This window comes from Cricetulus griseus, chromosome 5, assembly GCF_003668045.3.
Source record: "Cricetulus griseus strain 17A/GY chromosome 5, alternate assembly CriGri-PICRH-1.0, whole genome shotgun sequence".
In the NCBI taxonomy this organism is placed as follows: Eukaryota; Metazoa; Chordata; class Mammalia; order Rodentia; family Cricetidae; genus Cricetulus; species Cricetulus griseus.
In genome coordinates, this window is record NC_048598.1 from 176673930 (window position 1) to 176690945 (window position 17016).

The 17016-nt window shown below is 42.7% G+C and overlaps 1 gene segment (V, D, J or C); it reads right to left on the minus strand.

The window, feature by feature from the left end:
- Positions 1 to 9215: 9215 nt before the first annotated feature.
- On the minus strand, positions 9216 to 9645 carry LOC103164412 (the record flags this gene model as incomplete). The annotated part of the segment is given in 2 exon segments: positions 9216 to 9520; positions 9603 to 9645. Coding segments are annotated over 2 exon segments (348 nt in total), but the record flags the coding sequence as incomplete, so codon positions are not given.
- Between the last annotated feature and the right edge of the window lie 7371 nt (positions 9646 to 17016).

The window sequence follows — 17016 nt, forward strand, 5'->3', positions numbered from 1 at the left end:
GAATGAATTGAGCAGATGAAGAAGAGAAAACTGAGAAACTGGGAAATAATTAAGTAATAGACTATTATTTATTACATGTTTGTGATATAATCCAAGTCTTATTTTATTGTGTTATTGACTACAGACACCACTCTGCCTGATTAGTGCCACAGAGGCCAATAAAATAAGGTTTTGATGATTTTAGAAGGAATATCAATGTTTTATTAATATTGAATCCAGATATTAAATAGTAGGAATTGGTTCCAAGGAGGTACCTTAGAGCAGATTCATGAAGTCAACTTGTATGTGACACTCAGTTTTGAAAAATAAACATATTTAAGTTGTATAAATTATTATTTTTCTGTAAATAACTTTTGAAAATTTACACGTTTGTTTTTGTGTGGAGTGGGCTGTGTTTCATGAAATGCTCCTGTACATTAGGTCACTATTTCTAAACATCCTCAAAGTAATAAATGAGCATGTCTGTGAGTAAAGAGAGATCTTAACACTCCACTGTGGAACCCTGCTCTGATACCCTTCCAACTCTCCAGTCCTGTACTGAATGGAGGTGACTCTCAGCATGAAAGGCCTTGAAATCACCTCTCCATGGGACACATGTGCCAGCTCCTAGTTTTCCAATTGAGGAAATCATTCTACCATAGGTAAACTGTCTATATGACGGAGAAGGTCTTTGAGTTGTGTCATTTCTGTTCCTGTAGCATCCCCATGAGAGTGACAGATTCTAGGAACTAACTGAACTCATCTCTGTCAGATCTGGTGTCCTTCAATGCATGGACTCTAGATGAAATACAGATGTCTCCTGGGTCTTGCATGTGGTTAACAGACATTACATAAACACAGCAATTCAGCATCAGAGAGAGAAGACATCCCCTGTCTTCTCTGTGCATGGGGAGTGGGAATCAAAGACAGAGGAAACCAGTTGTTTTTCTTTACCTGTTCTAAAGAATTACAGTGCCTATGATTCCTTATTGCTGAGCGCCCCCTGCTGGCCCAGAGCTCCTCTGCAGGGAGGTTTTTGTCTGGGCTCATGCTGAAGTCCCCTCAATGTGTGTCTTGCACAGTAATATGTGGCTGTGTCCTCAGTGGTCACAGAGTTCAGCTGCAGGAAGAACTGGTTCTTGGCTGTGTCTCTGGTGATGGAGATGCGGCTCTTGAGGGATGGGTTGTAGTCGGTGCCACCACCATTATCTATGTACCCCATCCACTCCAGCTTCTTCCCTGGGAACTCCCTGATCCAGTGCCAGCTGTAACCACTGTTGGTGATGGAGAACCAGTGACAGAGCAAGTGAGGGACAGCGACTGTGAGGGCTTCACCAGGCCAGGTCCTGACTCCTGAAGCTGGATCTGGGACAGGACACCTGCAGACAGGAAGAGTCAATTCTGTCAATCACATGTTGTCACATCCCCTCATGGACACATGTATGAAATGGTCACACTCACCAGGAAGGGCTGTCACCAGGTACAGAAGACCCAACAGTCTCATCTTCTAGGCTACACCCCCTTTTCTCAGAGGTCAGCCTCCTGTGAGAGAGATGTGAGCTCCCACAGCCCAGGAGGGGATTTAACTTAGAGCTAGAAGATGCATTTGCATGTGGGGAGTCAGCCTTGTCCTTATAAAAGAGGAGGGTGGATACCACTCCATTTCCTCATTACAACACAGCCATCACTGTGTCTGACTTCCTACCGTGTGAGTCTGGAATAGAGAGCATGGGGACCACAGGGATCACAGGACACACATACTGGCATGACCCCACCTCTGCTCCCTAGCCCACCCTGTCACCAAATTCTTCTGCTCCTGTATATTTTTTTGCTTTTTTCCATTAACTTATTTCTTAATATTTTATAAATTATTACTATTTAATTAATTTATTTATATTTATATTCCAATCCCAGTTCCCCTCCCTTCTCTCCTCTTCCTCCTCCCACCCCCACCTCCCATCGGCTCCTTGAAGAGGGAGTCTACTAAATCTGCCCATTATACGTTTGAGGCAGGAACAAGGCGCCTCCCCACCACCCTGCACATCTGCGTTTTGTTTGAGCAAGCAACTGCACCATATAGAATGGGCTCCTCTAAGAAAGTTTTGCACTAAAATTAGATCTTGGTCACATTCCCAATGGCCTCATGTATAATCCCAGCTGCACCATTGTCACCTATATTAAGGGAGTCTAGTTTGGTCTTGTGCAGGTTCCCTATTTGTCAGACCTGAGTCAGTGATCTCTCTTTAGCTGGCCCAGCTAATTCTGAATTCCTCATCATGGTCTTGACCCCTTTGTTCATATTATCACTCCTCCCTCACTTCGATTGTACCCCAGGAGAATGGTTCATTGATCAGTTTTGGAATTCTGCATCTGCTTCTATCTGTTTCTGAAAGGGGGTTAATGCTTCTCTGGGGTTGATGATTGTAATATCTGCGTATCTTTTACTTTATGTCTGGTATCCACTAATGAGTGTCTGCATACTATATTTGTTTTTGTGGGTATGGGTTACCACACTCAGGCTGTTTTTATTTTTCTAGTTCTGTCCATTTGTCTGCAGATTTTAGGATATCTTTGTTTCTTACTGCTGAGTAGTATTCCATTGTGCAAATTTATCAGTTTCTTTATCCATTCTTCCAATGAGGAGCATCTAGGTTATTACCAAGTTACGAATATTACAAATAATGCTGCAATGAACATAGTTGCAGCTTCAGTAATTTTAAGTCTCATGTCAACTCCAATCTACTATTCATACTTGGCCTTCTGAATTCCTGGTTTCTGATTAAGAAGACCAGACTGCTCAAGGTTTCCTTCCTTTTTCAGTCATGTGATGGGTTCTCATCTTTGCTAGAATTTTATCAAGCTGTCACGTTGCTGTAGCGTATGAACCCCTACTTCTTGCACTGTCCAGACTGTGGAATGTAGAGGAAACACCTGCTGATAGAATCAGCTGCATCCCACACTCCCTCCCCCTCCTCAACTCCCAAGTCCTCCCCATCCGTATAAAATGTCTTGCTGTCTTTATTAGAAGGTGTTCTATATATGCAAAGGAACTCTAGGATAAAATAAGAGATAAATGTATAAATGTATAAAATAGAATTAAAGCTGTGTGATATCATGACACAGGGAACCTCCCAAACGCATTTGAATTGGATCCTGATGACATCTGCAGGTGGACCTGCAGCCTATGCTTAGGAGTGTTTGGTTTCCTCGGTTAGACTCCCTTAAAAATCCCATTTTTCCTTTTAAAGATACTGTAATTGGGGATAGATTCTGGATTACATGTGTACTTCTCCTTTCAACTCTAGAACCCCCTCTACTGTCAACCCACAGAGGTCCTAATATTCCACTGTGAGATAAACTGTATTCATGGTGAGGGGGAGAGGCTTTAAATGGAGTCATTTCCTTTCTGTAGCATTTCCAAGAGAGTGACATAGATTCTAGGAACTAACTGGCCTTGTGTCCTTCTAGAGGAGGGTTCTAACTGTCATCTGAGATGGTCTCCTGGGCCTGGTATGTGGTTAACTCAGAGGAATAATCTCTTGAGTAGATTGAGGTAACATACTTTCTCACTCCTCTGCTCTTATTCCCCAGGGTCTGCATAACTAATTAATTTTGGTTTTCCCCCTTTCTATGACACAAAAAACACATTTAGCACTGTTGTTGTTCATATGAACTTGATGTCATATTGGACTCTGTCCCTCTTTGTTAATTTTGATGGAACATCGTCTCCAATTGGTGATTCTCACTCCCATGTAGGGGTTGCTCTTCAGTGTTTGTAGACAATTTATTCTATCTCAGCAATCCTGTACAGGTCAGGAGGTTGTCCTAGGAATCCTGTGTGACTGGGATGCATCAGGGAAGCCACAATATGGAGTTCTGTGGAGGATGAAAGCTGTGTCTACTCTTCAGAAATCCAGTCTCCTCCCACAGAAGTCAGCCCTATAAACTTTGCATGGGTCCAGCAAGTTCACACATAACAGCAGCCCTGCATTCATACCAATATTGGTCTTTCTTTTGATGGTTCCCGGGATTCACAAATAAGGGAACCCTCTCTCCTATATATCCTGACTCTGAGGTTAATATTAGACTAAGAGAGTTCTTCATGATGGTGTTGAAACTTTACTTTGCAGAGATTAGAACAGATGGGCACTACACCTTGGATGACAAGGAAATTCTGTCCACATTTACTGGAACAGGAGACACTTCCTGAGTATCCTGTGTTCTGCTAGAAAAGGCTGTGAGGATAAGGAAGGATAAGGATGAACTTTGAGAAAAAATTCCAGGAGAAAACTAAATAAACTGGCAGAAAATCAGAAATCCCAACCAATTCTCCACCTGAGTGTGCTCATGTATGTGAGAAGAGCCAGTTCAGATGGGAAAACACTGTTTTTGCTACTCACAGGGCCTTGTTTATAAAACCTGTTTGCTCTCATCTGAGTTATTTTTAGTGTTAAAAAGGAGAAAACCTCAATTTGTTGTTGTTGTTTTAATGAAAATACTCAGATTGTAGCCATGCTACCAATGGCAGAATTACTTCTGTCCCTGGAATTCAGCCTTCTCATAGCCAGAATGTGGGTTCTATATACAACCAAAACAAAACTAAAAAGCATATATAAACAGAAATGATTAGATTCAGACATGTCAAAGTTATAACAGAGGGAAAACCCAAAAGAGGTCCTCAGTTGCCCTTCTGCTTCTAAGAACAAAAAAGGTGTGTGTTGGGGGCCTCCGTTTCACGCACTTTACACTGGTGTACATTCTATGTCAATCACTTTCAAAATAGAATTTGTGACAAAGACAATCCAATTACAGGGAGCAGAGGAATGAGCACCCAGTGCTCTCAATGACGTGAACAGTCCTCTTATGTTCCCAGCCTGGAATCACACTGCTCTGCCCCCAGTGTTATCTGAGCAGGAGCCCACTTTGTTGCCAATGAAGAAATTCCACACCCTGAGGACTCCACAGCATGACAGTCAGCTCTAACTGTGACTCTAAATTAGTAAGAATTTTGATTCCTAATAGCAAAAACGATTCAGGGTTGGACATATCTATAAACAAAATCATGAGTTAGATACATTAGGAAAGTTAACATAACTCCCCACAAATCTAGGGGAACATCTCAACAAAGTATTTGAAATGGAGCCACATATATCAAATTGAATTTTGAAAGGGATTTTTTTGTTTGTCCTGATATTGTTGATTTATAGTTTATTCCCATCAAGACCAGCAACATTTCCAGTCTCCTAGATAAGATATTGTGGCACCAGAATTTGCCTTTTTTGTTTTATTGAAGAAGAATCATATCAATAGAGCTGGTCACTGATCAATCTCTGGTCAAGTATGTTGTATTGTAGGGACATTCAAAATTAGCATCACTTTATTCCCAACAGTCCTTTGACCTGATGAAAAAGACTCTGTAAGACTGTGAAGTTACAAACGGTCACAACAAATGATTATTCCAGAGCAAGTCCTCAGGCTGATCTTCTCTGTCATCTCAGTGCCAGGACATATTCCTGCTCCTCCAGGGTTTCAGACACACTCAGGATGTGGTTACAACAGTGTTTCTTGCACAGTAATAGACAGCAGAGTCCTCAGATGTCAGGCTGCTGAGCTCCATGTAGGCTGTGCTGGAGGATGTGTCTGCAGTAAGTATGGCCTTGCCCTTTTGAGCGTATATAGATTCACTATCTTCTGGATCAATAGCTCCAATCCACTGCAGGCCCTGTCTAGGCCTCAGTGTTTCCCAACTCATATAGTAACCAATGAAGTTGTAGCCTGAAGTCTTACAGGACACCTTCACTGATGCTCCAGGCCGCAGCGGCTGAGCCCCAAGTGCAGCTGGACCTGGGAGTGGAGACCTGTGGAGAGAAAGGCAGAGTGGATGTCACTGTCACCTGAGTGCATGGCCCCGCCTCAAGTCTGGAGCTTGGAGCCCTTACCTGTAGCTGCTGTCAACAGGAAGAGGATGATCCAGCTCCATCTCATGGTGAGGACCTTTGTGCTCAGTGACTGTGGAGAGGACACTGATCATGTGTTGTTGGTTGTGTATACATCCCTGTATTTACCACATAGACTCACATGATTTGCATATTCATGAGCAGGATAGTTCTTAGATAAGGACCTAGTCCAGCTGGAGAAGAAGGAGGTAGAGGAGTCCTGGGTCAGGTAGCAGGATGCTGAGGTCCAAATCTTCATCCTGTCTGAGGAAGCAGTCATTCCTGGGACCTGTGCAGACCCTGTGGATATAACATCAAGGCCTAATCCCTCAATTTACAAATAGAATCCCAACCTGAGAAATTATTTCATTTCCCTGACAATTTCACAGGTGTTGGTAGTGATGAGGAAAATTGTTAATGGAAATTTCAAAACCTCCTAAATTGGGAGAATTATTACTCTTTCATCTGTAAGATATTAATATTTTCTTTTCTAGAATGTTACAGGTGTGTGTTTCTGGTAATTTTTTTTCTTTTTCTAAATACATTTCTTCTAGTATGTTCTTTGGTTTCAATAGAAAAAAGGCTTTGGGGTTTCTGGTAGGAACATGGAAAATATCTGAGAGGATTGGGCATAGAATGTCATCAGAATATTCTTCATGAAAAGGTGTTTTACAAAAATCCAAAATAAATAAATATTTTTAAAAATGAGAAAATACAAATTTGTGCAATACTTAACAATGAATTTTTACTGTGTTTGAAAATTCTTGACTTCACATAATAACTGTATCAGGTGTTGTTCAACTGATAGTCTTTAAGAAGGGAATCCACAGGGGCTCTGGAGTCCCTCCAATCATCATCTGATTTACATCCTAGTGATTAATATCTCCATGGTGCCCCCTGCTGTCCTTACAATTTTTATACTCTTATCATTCTGAGTTTAAAAAGAATAAACTTGTCACAGTCTCAGTCATGCTGTGGCCTCTCCATCCTGGCCTGTTTAAAACTTAGTTTTCATTGACCATAATCAGGAGAGCCTGGCTGGTGCTTTTAAGGTTTGTATCAACTGGACTCATAGAGTTGTTGAAGAATTATTTGCCCAAATCTAAGCAGAAATAGGTCATCTCACATTCATTAAATATTGCTCAAGAATGTATGTCTTTTATTCAGTATACCTGTGAAATATTGAGTAGCTAATTTACAGACTTATGGTGTCAAGCGTCTGCCCAATCTTCAGGTTCACTGGGGTCACCATATGGCACTGACTGCCATGTGGCCTGAGGTCACCCTGGTGTCAGGGAACAAACAGTGGTTCTCTTGGTTTTCACCTTCACACTGGACTGTTCAATGAGGTGTGATTTTTCGGGATCTCAGTAATCCCACATTGTATAGTCTATTTGTTCACCCAAAATTATTGACACATTGCTGAGGTCACTATAATAGTATCCAGAGATTCCTGAAACCTGTAATACATAACCCTAAATTAACACCAACCATCACTTCTCCCATTTATCTTCTCTAACTCACAAGTAAAAACTCCAGCTTTTCTACCTTCAGCTGAGTCAAAGAGCAAATAGACAAACTGAACCAGGAAATAGCAGGAAATAGCAGCAGAAAGCAGAAAACTGAGATGAGGAACTCTGTTGACAATGGAAGCTGAGTTAGAACAGACACCTTAGATGACATCACCTGGCTTGTGCACAATGGTCACTCAGACATTTCACAAGATGGGGAACAAGAAACTCCTGCAAAGGAATCATTGCATGGGATTGAGTTGCATTGTTATCTTTACAAGGATGCAAATTTCCAGTATGATTGCGTAAATCTGTGAAGTAACTGTACCCTTCCAGAGCTGTAACACATTGAAAGCTGGAAAATGTAGAGAGCCTGTTTTCCCATCTCTGAGGAAGTCACATTCATTCATGGAAGATTTGGATTTTACTCTCCAAGATGGGAAATAAATAATAAGCATTTTCAGGTTATTTAAATTTCCCTATGAATTTGATCTAAACCTATCATCACCAAGTCTTAAAATTATAGACACTATAGAAAATCAAGTTTTATTTTTGTTTTTATTCTGACAGCAGGTTGCAAACAGATACCTTAGATGCTCCATGGGGAAATCATTGTATGCATAGTAAAATGGAAACAGTAGTAAATGTGATAGAATAGGACATGGCCAAGGGTCCCTAGAAGATTCTTTGAACAGGAAGAAGAAACCATGTATTCTAAAATGTAATCAGACGTACACTTAATTACAGGGAACTACATGGTGTCAAATGAGAACTGCCTGTCACCTGAGGGCCATCTACTATTTCTGAGTAGCTCCAGCATTTCTTAAGGGCCTGTGTTGTTCCCAAGCTCCTGTGTAGGGAGGCTTGTGTGTGACTTCACACTGAAGTCTGCTCCTGTACCTCTGGAACAGTAGGTCATGGCAGGAGGTTCATTTAAGAAAACTTGGCGATTGAGGTATCCCTACCAATGCTGATGCTGGAGTTCAAGTCCCTATTGCAAATTCTGTCTCCAGTAGTCCAGTACCTTCTTTTTGACACAGTTAACGAATATTGTTTATAAGTGTAAACACAGGAGAATTTGTTTAATTTGATGGTTTTAATATCAGTGCAAATTTAAGTACTGGTTGGACAATATATCCCAGCATTGGGAGTGAGTGCCAACCTCACAACAGATTTTGTACCTTATCTATGTGCAGTTTACCTCAGGAAATCCCTGCTCTGCCTTGTGGCGTGGGTCATACAGCTGCAGTGATGTGTGGACCCCACTCAGTCTTGGCACATTCCTTAGGCACAGCCACAACTGCTTCCTGTCAATACTCTAGGAAGTGCTATAACATTCAGATGTATCCAAGGATGGAAGTAATGGAAAATTCAACATAGAATTTAGTTTTTAATGGTTAAACTACTGTAAGGCCATGGTAAGTTGTCTTTCAAAAATATGGTTTGATTTTAAAAAACAAATTCCCAAGACAAGAGAGATGGCTCAGCTGGCTTGGGTTAGATTCACAACCAAAAGTACAAGAAATACTACTGTGTATCCTGTCTTCAGAAACAGAGTGAGGAACAAATAAACATAAACATGGCATTTCAGCAACACAGAGAGAAAAGATTCACTGTGTTCTCTGTGCTTAGGGAGTGGGAAGAAAAATCAGAGCAAACCAGGTGTTTTTCATTCCCTGCTCTGAGATCTTAGGGTTGGTAAAGGGCTGAGCGCCCCCTGCTGGCCCAGAGCTCCTCTGCAGGGAGGTTTTTGTCTGGGCTCATGCTGAAGTCCCCTCACTGTGTGTCTTGCACAGTAATATGTGGCTGTGTCCTCAGTGGTCACAGAGTTCAGCTGCAGGAAGAACTGGTTCTTGGCTGTGTCTCTGGTGATGGAGATGCGGCTCTTGAGGGATGGGTTGTAGCTGTTACCACCACTATAACCTATGTACCCCATCCACTCCAGCTTCTTCCCTGGGAACTGCCTGATCCAGGTCCACCAGTAACCACTGTTGGTGATGGAGTCACCAGTGACAGAGCAAGTGAGGGACAGCGACTGTGAGGGCTTCACCAGGCCAGGTCCTGACTCCTGAAGCTGGATCTGGGACAGGACACCTGCAGACAGGAAGAGTCAATTCTGTCAATCACATATTGTCACATCCTCTCATGGACACATGTATGAAATGGTCACACTCACCAGGAAGGGCTGTCACCAGGTACAGAAGACCCAACAGTCTCATCTTCTAGGCTGCACCCCCTTTTCTCAGAGGTCAGCCTCCTGTGAGAGAGATGTGAGCTCCCACAGCTCAGCACAGGGTTTAACTTAGAGCTAGAAGATGAATTTGCATGTGGGGAGTCAGCCTTGTCCTTATAAAAGAGGAGGGTGGATACCACTCCATTTCCTCATTGCAACACAGCCATCACTGTGTCTCATTTTCTATAGTGTGTGTCTGAGGTAAAACAGTTTGGGGACCACAGGGCTCACAGGACACACACACTGGCATGACCCCACCTCCATTTCCTAGACCAATGCCCCCCAATCTTCTGCTCCTATGTATATTTTTGCTTTTTTCCATTCATTTATTTCTTAACAATTTATATATTATTATTCTTTAATTAATTAATTCTATATTCAAATTCCAGTTTCTCCTCCCTACTCTCCCTTTCCCTCTCCCACTCCCCCCCACCTTCCATTTGCTCCTTGTAGAGTATAAGTCCTTCCCTAGGAAGCTACTAATTCTGTCCATCATCTCCTTGAGGCTGACCAAGGTGCCTCCCCACCCCCTGGCACCCCTGTGTCTAGGCTGGGCAGGTTCTCTCTCCATGTAGAATGGGATCCACTAAGTCTGATTGTGCATTAGAGTTAGATCTTGTTCACACCATCAGTGGCCTCATGTATTGTCCCAGCTGCACCACTGTCACCTATATTAAGGGAGTCTTGTTCAGTCTTATGCAGGTTCCCCGTTAGTCAGACCAGAGTCACTGATCTCTCACTGTCTCAGGTCTGCTGATTCTGTGGAATTCCCCATCATGATCTTGACCCCTTTGTTCATATCATCCTTCCTCCCTCACTTTGATTGCACCCCAGGAGCTTGGCCCATTGGTTAGTTGTGGATTTCTGCATCTGCTTCTCTCTGTTTATGGTAGAGGGTTAAAGCTTCTCTGGGGTTGAGGATTGTAGTCTGTGGATCTTTTGCTTCATTTCTGGTATCCACTTATGATTGAGTACATACTATATTTGTTTCGTGGGAATGGGTTTCCTCAATCAGGCTGTTTTTTTTTTTCTACCTTAGTCCATTTGTCTGCAGATTTTAGGATGTCTTTGGTTGTTACTGCTGAGTAGTACTCCATTGTGTAAATATATCACAGTTTCTTCATCCATTATTTGGTTAAGGGGCATCTAGTTTATTACGAAGTTCTGGATTTTACGAATAATGCTGCTATGAATGTAATTGCTGCTTCTGTATTTTTAGGTCTGATGTCAACTCCAATCTACTATTCACATTTGGCTTCCTGAGTTCCCAGTTTCTGATTAGGAAGACCACACTGCTCAAGTTTTTCTTCCCTTTTCCAGCCAAGTAATGTTTTCCCATCTTTCCTAGAAACTTAACACGCTGTCATGTCATTGTAGCATGGGGTCCATACCTACTTCTGTTATGATAAATCTTTCTGCCAAAAGCCTCCAAGCCCCCAACACCACGTGTGCACTCTATGCCACCTGCCTGCCTGATTTAGGGCCCCAATTAATGCACAGAGACACTTGTATTGAGTACAATGCTGCTTGGCCAATGACTAGGATTCTCATCTGTTAGCTCAGTCTTACTTATCATAAATCTATATGTTTTATAAGACTTATATTATCACACAAATTCCATTGGTGCTCTCCCTTACTGGTGGATCACATCACTGCTGCAGGAAGCAAAGGGGAAAAAAGGAACACATCCTGTTTCTCCTTGCTTAAACGAGTCTCCTTTGCTATGTCACTTCCTGCCTGGGTCACCACTTCTCTACTACATTTCCCAAAATCCTCTTTGACTCTTAGTCTAACTTGCTGTCTCATTGCCCACACAGTATTTTATTTATCATCCAGCAAGACAAACACATACACAGAAGCACTTCCCCATCATACTTCTTCCTCCTTCCTGACTGTGCAATGTAGAGGAAACACATGCTGATGGAAGAAGCTTCTTCCCATACTTCCTCCTCCCTCCTCAACTCCCAAGTCCCCCGATCCATATTCATCACTTTGCTGTCTTTTGAAATCAAATTGTAGTGAATAAAATACAATAAAGTTAAATTAGATAAAAATTAACACATTTGAACAGGACAAAACATACAAAAAACTGAATGACAAGAGCCCAAGAAAAGGCACAAGAAATAGGGGTGGTTGCAAAGACCACCAGATTTATATACTCAGGAATCCTATAAAAAGACAAAATGAGAAGCTATTCTATATAGGCAAAGGAAGTCTAGGATAAAATAAGAGATAAATAGATAAATGTATAAAATAGAAATAAAGCCATGTGATATCATGGCACAGGGAATCTTCCAAAGGTATTTGATTAGATCCTGATGGCATCTGCTGATGGAAATGAAGCCTGTGCCTAGGACTAATTGGTTTCCTCTACTTGTCACCCTTTGAGAAATGTCATTTTTTTCAATTTAAAGATGTTATGAACAGGAGACAGGTTCTAGGTTAGGGATTGTACCGCATGCACACCTCCTTGTGCTCTAGAACCCAATCTGCTGTCGACAAATGCATGTCGTGGTTTTCCAATAGAGAAATTCTTTCTACTCTGAACTCTAAACTGGCTTCATGGCGATTGAGAGAGTCTTTGAAAAGTGTAGGGAGCCATCCCTGCATTCTCCATTACAATGATGGCGCCTGCAGGCATTGAATGTAAACAAGATTATTGTGCAGGCGCTGGGTAATTTTTCATTCCTTGATCTCTGTCTATTTCGTGGCATCATATGGCCTGATCAGCTGCAGCCAATCATAGGGTGACACGTCCCAGGCGGCGGCTGCCAGCCTTTATTAGGGGACGGGATTCTTGGCTAGGGGTCTCCGCTCTGGTAAGCTTATGCTCTCCTCTCAAGATGCATTAAAAGCTTTACTACAGAAGGATCCGAATGTCCTGTGTCATTCTTGCTGGCGAGGCGATTGCGCTGGACATCTGGTGCCGAAACCCGGGAACTTGTTAACATCGCCGGCACTGCGGAGACCCCTTGGACGGGGCAGATTCAGAACTACAGGGTGGTAAGTTCGGAGAGGTATGCTTTATTCTGACACCTTCTTTTTTGACTTTGCTTTTAATTTGTCACCACTATGGGATGGATCAGTAAAAGCCTTAATTCTAGTCTTTATTACATTGGTCTTATATTGTGCCCACCATGGCTGGTGTTCCAGTTCGAGACCAAGCTTACCCCAGGTAGCCTCCAACAAAATGGGCTCTTCAAAACAGAGAGACCTAATTAAAAACTGTCTAGAGATTAAGGCTTGCCGTCCCATGGTAACAGAGAGTCAAAAAACGCTTAAAGAGGTACAGGATAATATATCAAAAACCAAACGAGATGAGAGATTAGGAGCTCAAAAAAGAAAGGACATGTCTAAGGAAAAAGGCCCTCCCCAGGATACAAAAAAAAGGGGGAGAGAAAATAGGGAATAACCAGTCACACCCCGGTAAATTTAAGAGAAATAAAGACTCAAAACGTAGCCTCTGCCCTACAATGAAATTAGAGGCCTTGGAGCTGAGCAGCTCAGACTCTGAGATTTTAGACTCTAGCGAGGAAGCAGAGCTAGAGGAGGAGGCAGCACGATATGAAGAGGACAGATACCACCCTGATAGAAAAGTGAAAGCAAATATGAGGCCATCGCCTGTTAATCCAGCGGGTGTACCTCCATCAGCACCCCCATTATTTGGTACCGACTCCTTTTTACCATTAGAGGAGCGGAGAAAATTACAGATGGCTTTCCCAGTCTTTGATAGGGGAAAAGGCTGCACATGTGATTCAACCCTGCTTAGAGGCCTGGAATGCCTGGGGAAAGCCTCATAAACATTGACGCTCAGGGCCATACTGCGGCCAAGCGCCACACCTCAGAACTTGAAAGGCCAAAGGAAATGGTAAAATAGAAGGATATCTTAACTGGTCTTTGGAGAGGCCCGGATCCTATTCTCATAAGATCCAGGGGAGCTATATGTGTTTTTCCACAGGATGAAGAGAATCCCCTGTGGATCCCGAAAAGACTCACCCGAAGAGCCACTTCGGACCTTCAAAAGTCGGAACTCCACCCTCTCCCCGGGAGTTGAGAGCCACTATTATCCAGATTAACTCCTGTCCTTGACGGAGGGATTGTCATCATGGATCGCTTCAGCTGTCTCCTATTTTAAGGAATGGGTGGGGATGGGATTGTTTGGTGCAGCCATTTGCTGCGGATTGATGTTGCTTCTCTGGCTGGTCTGTAGGCTCAGGGCTCAAACTAAGAGAGACAAGATGGTTATCGCCCAAGCACTTGTAGCTTTGGAACAAGGGGCTTCCACTGATATTTGGCTAACTATGCTTAAGCAATAGGCCGCCGGCCAGACAGCTCTTGCACACCCGGAGCCTAGGCTCATTACACAGGGTAGAATGTCTGGTTTTAGCAGCCCATGAGGGATGTTGAGCAAGGCATCGCACAGAGAGTTGCCCAGTATGCAGGCTTCTCTGGGAGGCATGTTGTCCTGCATAAGGGTTGCCTGCCCTAGTCTCCCTTTCCCAGAAAAACGGCAGAGGACAGGTCAAGAGCGCTTCGGGTCAAGCTAACAGCCTGATGGCGACTCTTGTACACAGTCTTAATGTTTGATTGGGAAGGTACAACCTCTGCCTCTATCCCTCAACATATGGGTGACCTATTCGCTTGTAAAAATATAAAGCCTTATCATTAATTAATAAAAAAGGGGGGAGATGTAGGGAGCCGTCCCTGCATTCTCCATTACAATGATGATGCCTGCAGGCACTGAATGTAAACAAGATTATTGCGCAGGCGCTGGGTAATTTTTCATTCCTTGATCTCTGCCTATTCCGTGGCTCATATGGCCTGATGAGCTGCAGCCAATCATAGGGTGACACGTCCCAGGCGGCGGCTGCCAGCCTTTATTAGGGGACGGGATTCTTGGCTCGGGGTCTCCGCTCTGGTAAGCTTATGCTCTCCTCTCAAGACGCATTAAAAGCGTTACTACAGAAGGATCCGAATGTCCTGTGTCGTTCTTGCTGGCGAGGCCATTGCTCGGGACAGAAAAGTGTTATTTCTGTTATTGTAGCATTCCCAGGAGAGTGACACAGATTCCATGAACTAACTGATCTTATATCCTACTAGGGGAGGGTTCAACCTGCCATAGGAAATGGTCTCCTGGGCCTTGTATGTGGTTAACTGAGAGGAACAAACTCTGAGTAGAATCAGGAAACACCCTTGCTGGCCTCTCTGCACTTACTCCCCAGGCTCATGAATCCTTTATTTTGGTTTTCTTTTTTGATGCCTCATAGCAAAAATACTTAGCGATGTTATTGATCATATGGACTTGTTGTCATTTGAAAATCATAATACACAATATCAGACTGTGTACTTCTGTGTTTTCTTTGACAGAACATGGTCTCCAATCGATTATTGTCACTCCATGTAGGGATTGCTCTGAAATGTTTGTAGACAGTTTTATTCTATATCAGCAATCTTTTACAGGTCAGGAAGGTTGTCTGAAGAACCTTGTGTGACTGTAATGCAGCAGGGTAGACATAAGATGGAGTTCTGTGGAGAATGGAAGTTTTGACTGTTCTTGAGAAATCCATTCTCTCCCCACAGAAGTCAGCCCTATGAACCTTGCATTAGTCCAGAAAGTTCACGTCTAACAACAACCCAACCTTCATATCACTGTTAGTCTTTCAGCTGAGAGTTCCCAGGGATATACAGATAAGGAATCCTCTTTACTTTCTATCCGGAGGCTGTGGTTTATATCTGAGCAAGAGAGTTCATGATGGTGATGAACTTTATACTGCACATATACCATTGAGAGGACACTGGGCCTTGGAGGAAAAGAAATTTTTGTAATTAAAATTGTCAGCTCGTAGCCATGCCATCAATGGCAGAATTATTTTTCCTGACATTCAGCTTATGTAGAGCCAAGGTATGTGTTCTACTAAATAAAACAGAACAGAAACAAAAAGCCTACATAGACAGAATTGCTTAGATACAGATATATGAAAGTTATAACTGAGTCCAAAATTAAGAGTGGATATAGCAGTTGTCCTCGGTAGGAGAGTGCTGAGTATCCCTGCCTATCACTTGGGAGACCAAGGTTTGATTCCCTGAAGGGGAGACTAGCAGCCTCTTGCCGGGCATTGGAGGCAATGCTTTAACCCCAGCACTCAGGAGGCAGAGGCAGAGGATCTCTGTGAGTTTGAGACCAGCCTGGTCTACAAGAGCTGGTTCCAGGACAGCCTCCAAAGCCACAGAGAAACCAGTCTTGACAAACCAAAAAAAAGAGAGAAAGAAAGAAAAAGAAAAAGAAAAAAGAATGGATATAAGTTGGCCATGACACCTATAAAAATAAAAATCTCTCTCAATCTCTTTCTCTCTCTCTCTCTCTCTCTCTCTCTCTCTCTCTCTCTCTCTCTCGTTTGTGTGTGTGTGTGTGTGTTTGTGTGTGTCTGTGTGTGTGCTTGTGTGTGTGTGTGTGTGTGTGTGTGCTTGTGCATGTGTTGGTGTGGGGGGGTGTGGTTATCATGTGCAATACACTGTTGTCCAGTCAGTGTCAATCAGTGTGAAAATAAAACTTGTGACAAAGACAATGAAAATGGGGAAACAGGGGAATGATCAACTGGGCTCCTGATGACATCAACGCCTTTTACATCACCAGTTTCCAATCCCGCTCCTCTGGCCCATGTTATATGAGCAGGAGCCCAGAATGTCTCCAAAGTGACAGATTCTATATGGAGAGGACTTCACAAAATGACATTTGTCTCCATCGTAATCTCTCAAATGAGACAAAATTTGATTGCTACCAACAAAAGCAATACAGGATTAGACTTACCTATAAATGATTATATAGAATTTAAATTATGAGGAAACATAAAGAGACACCACAAATCTATGGAGAAAACTTCCACCAAAGTATTTGGTGAGCTGTTAGATACATTACTGAATTTAATGAAAGTTGTTTTTGTTTGTTCAGCTATTGTTGACTTTTATTTTCCTAGCAAAATTCATATTATAGTGTATACCCAGATACGCCAATAACAATTCTAGTATCTTAGATTGAAAGAATACACACACACACACACACACACACACACACACACACACACACACACACCTCATAATGTATTGTCACAGCGTCTTTTTCTCTGTTTCATTAAAGCAGAAGCATGTCAATGGAGGTGGTCACTGATAAAGATCTCCTCAATGTCTAGTTACTGCAGGACCACAGGGCTTACTCAGTCATCACCACTTCATTCTCAGATGTCATTTGGAAAGCTTGACAAACACCCTATAGGACTGTTAGGAGGAGGATGAAAAAGGGGCACCCAAATTTATGAATTCTGAGAAAGTCCCCAGGCTAATCTTCTGTGTCCTCTCAGTT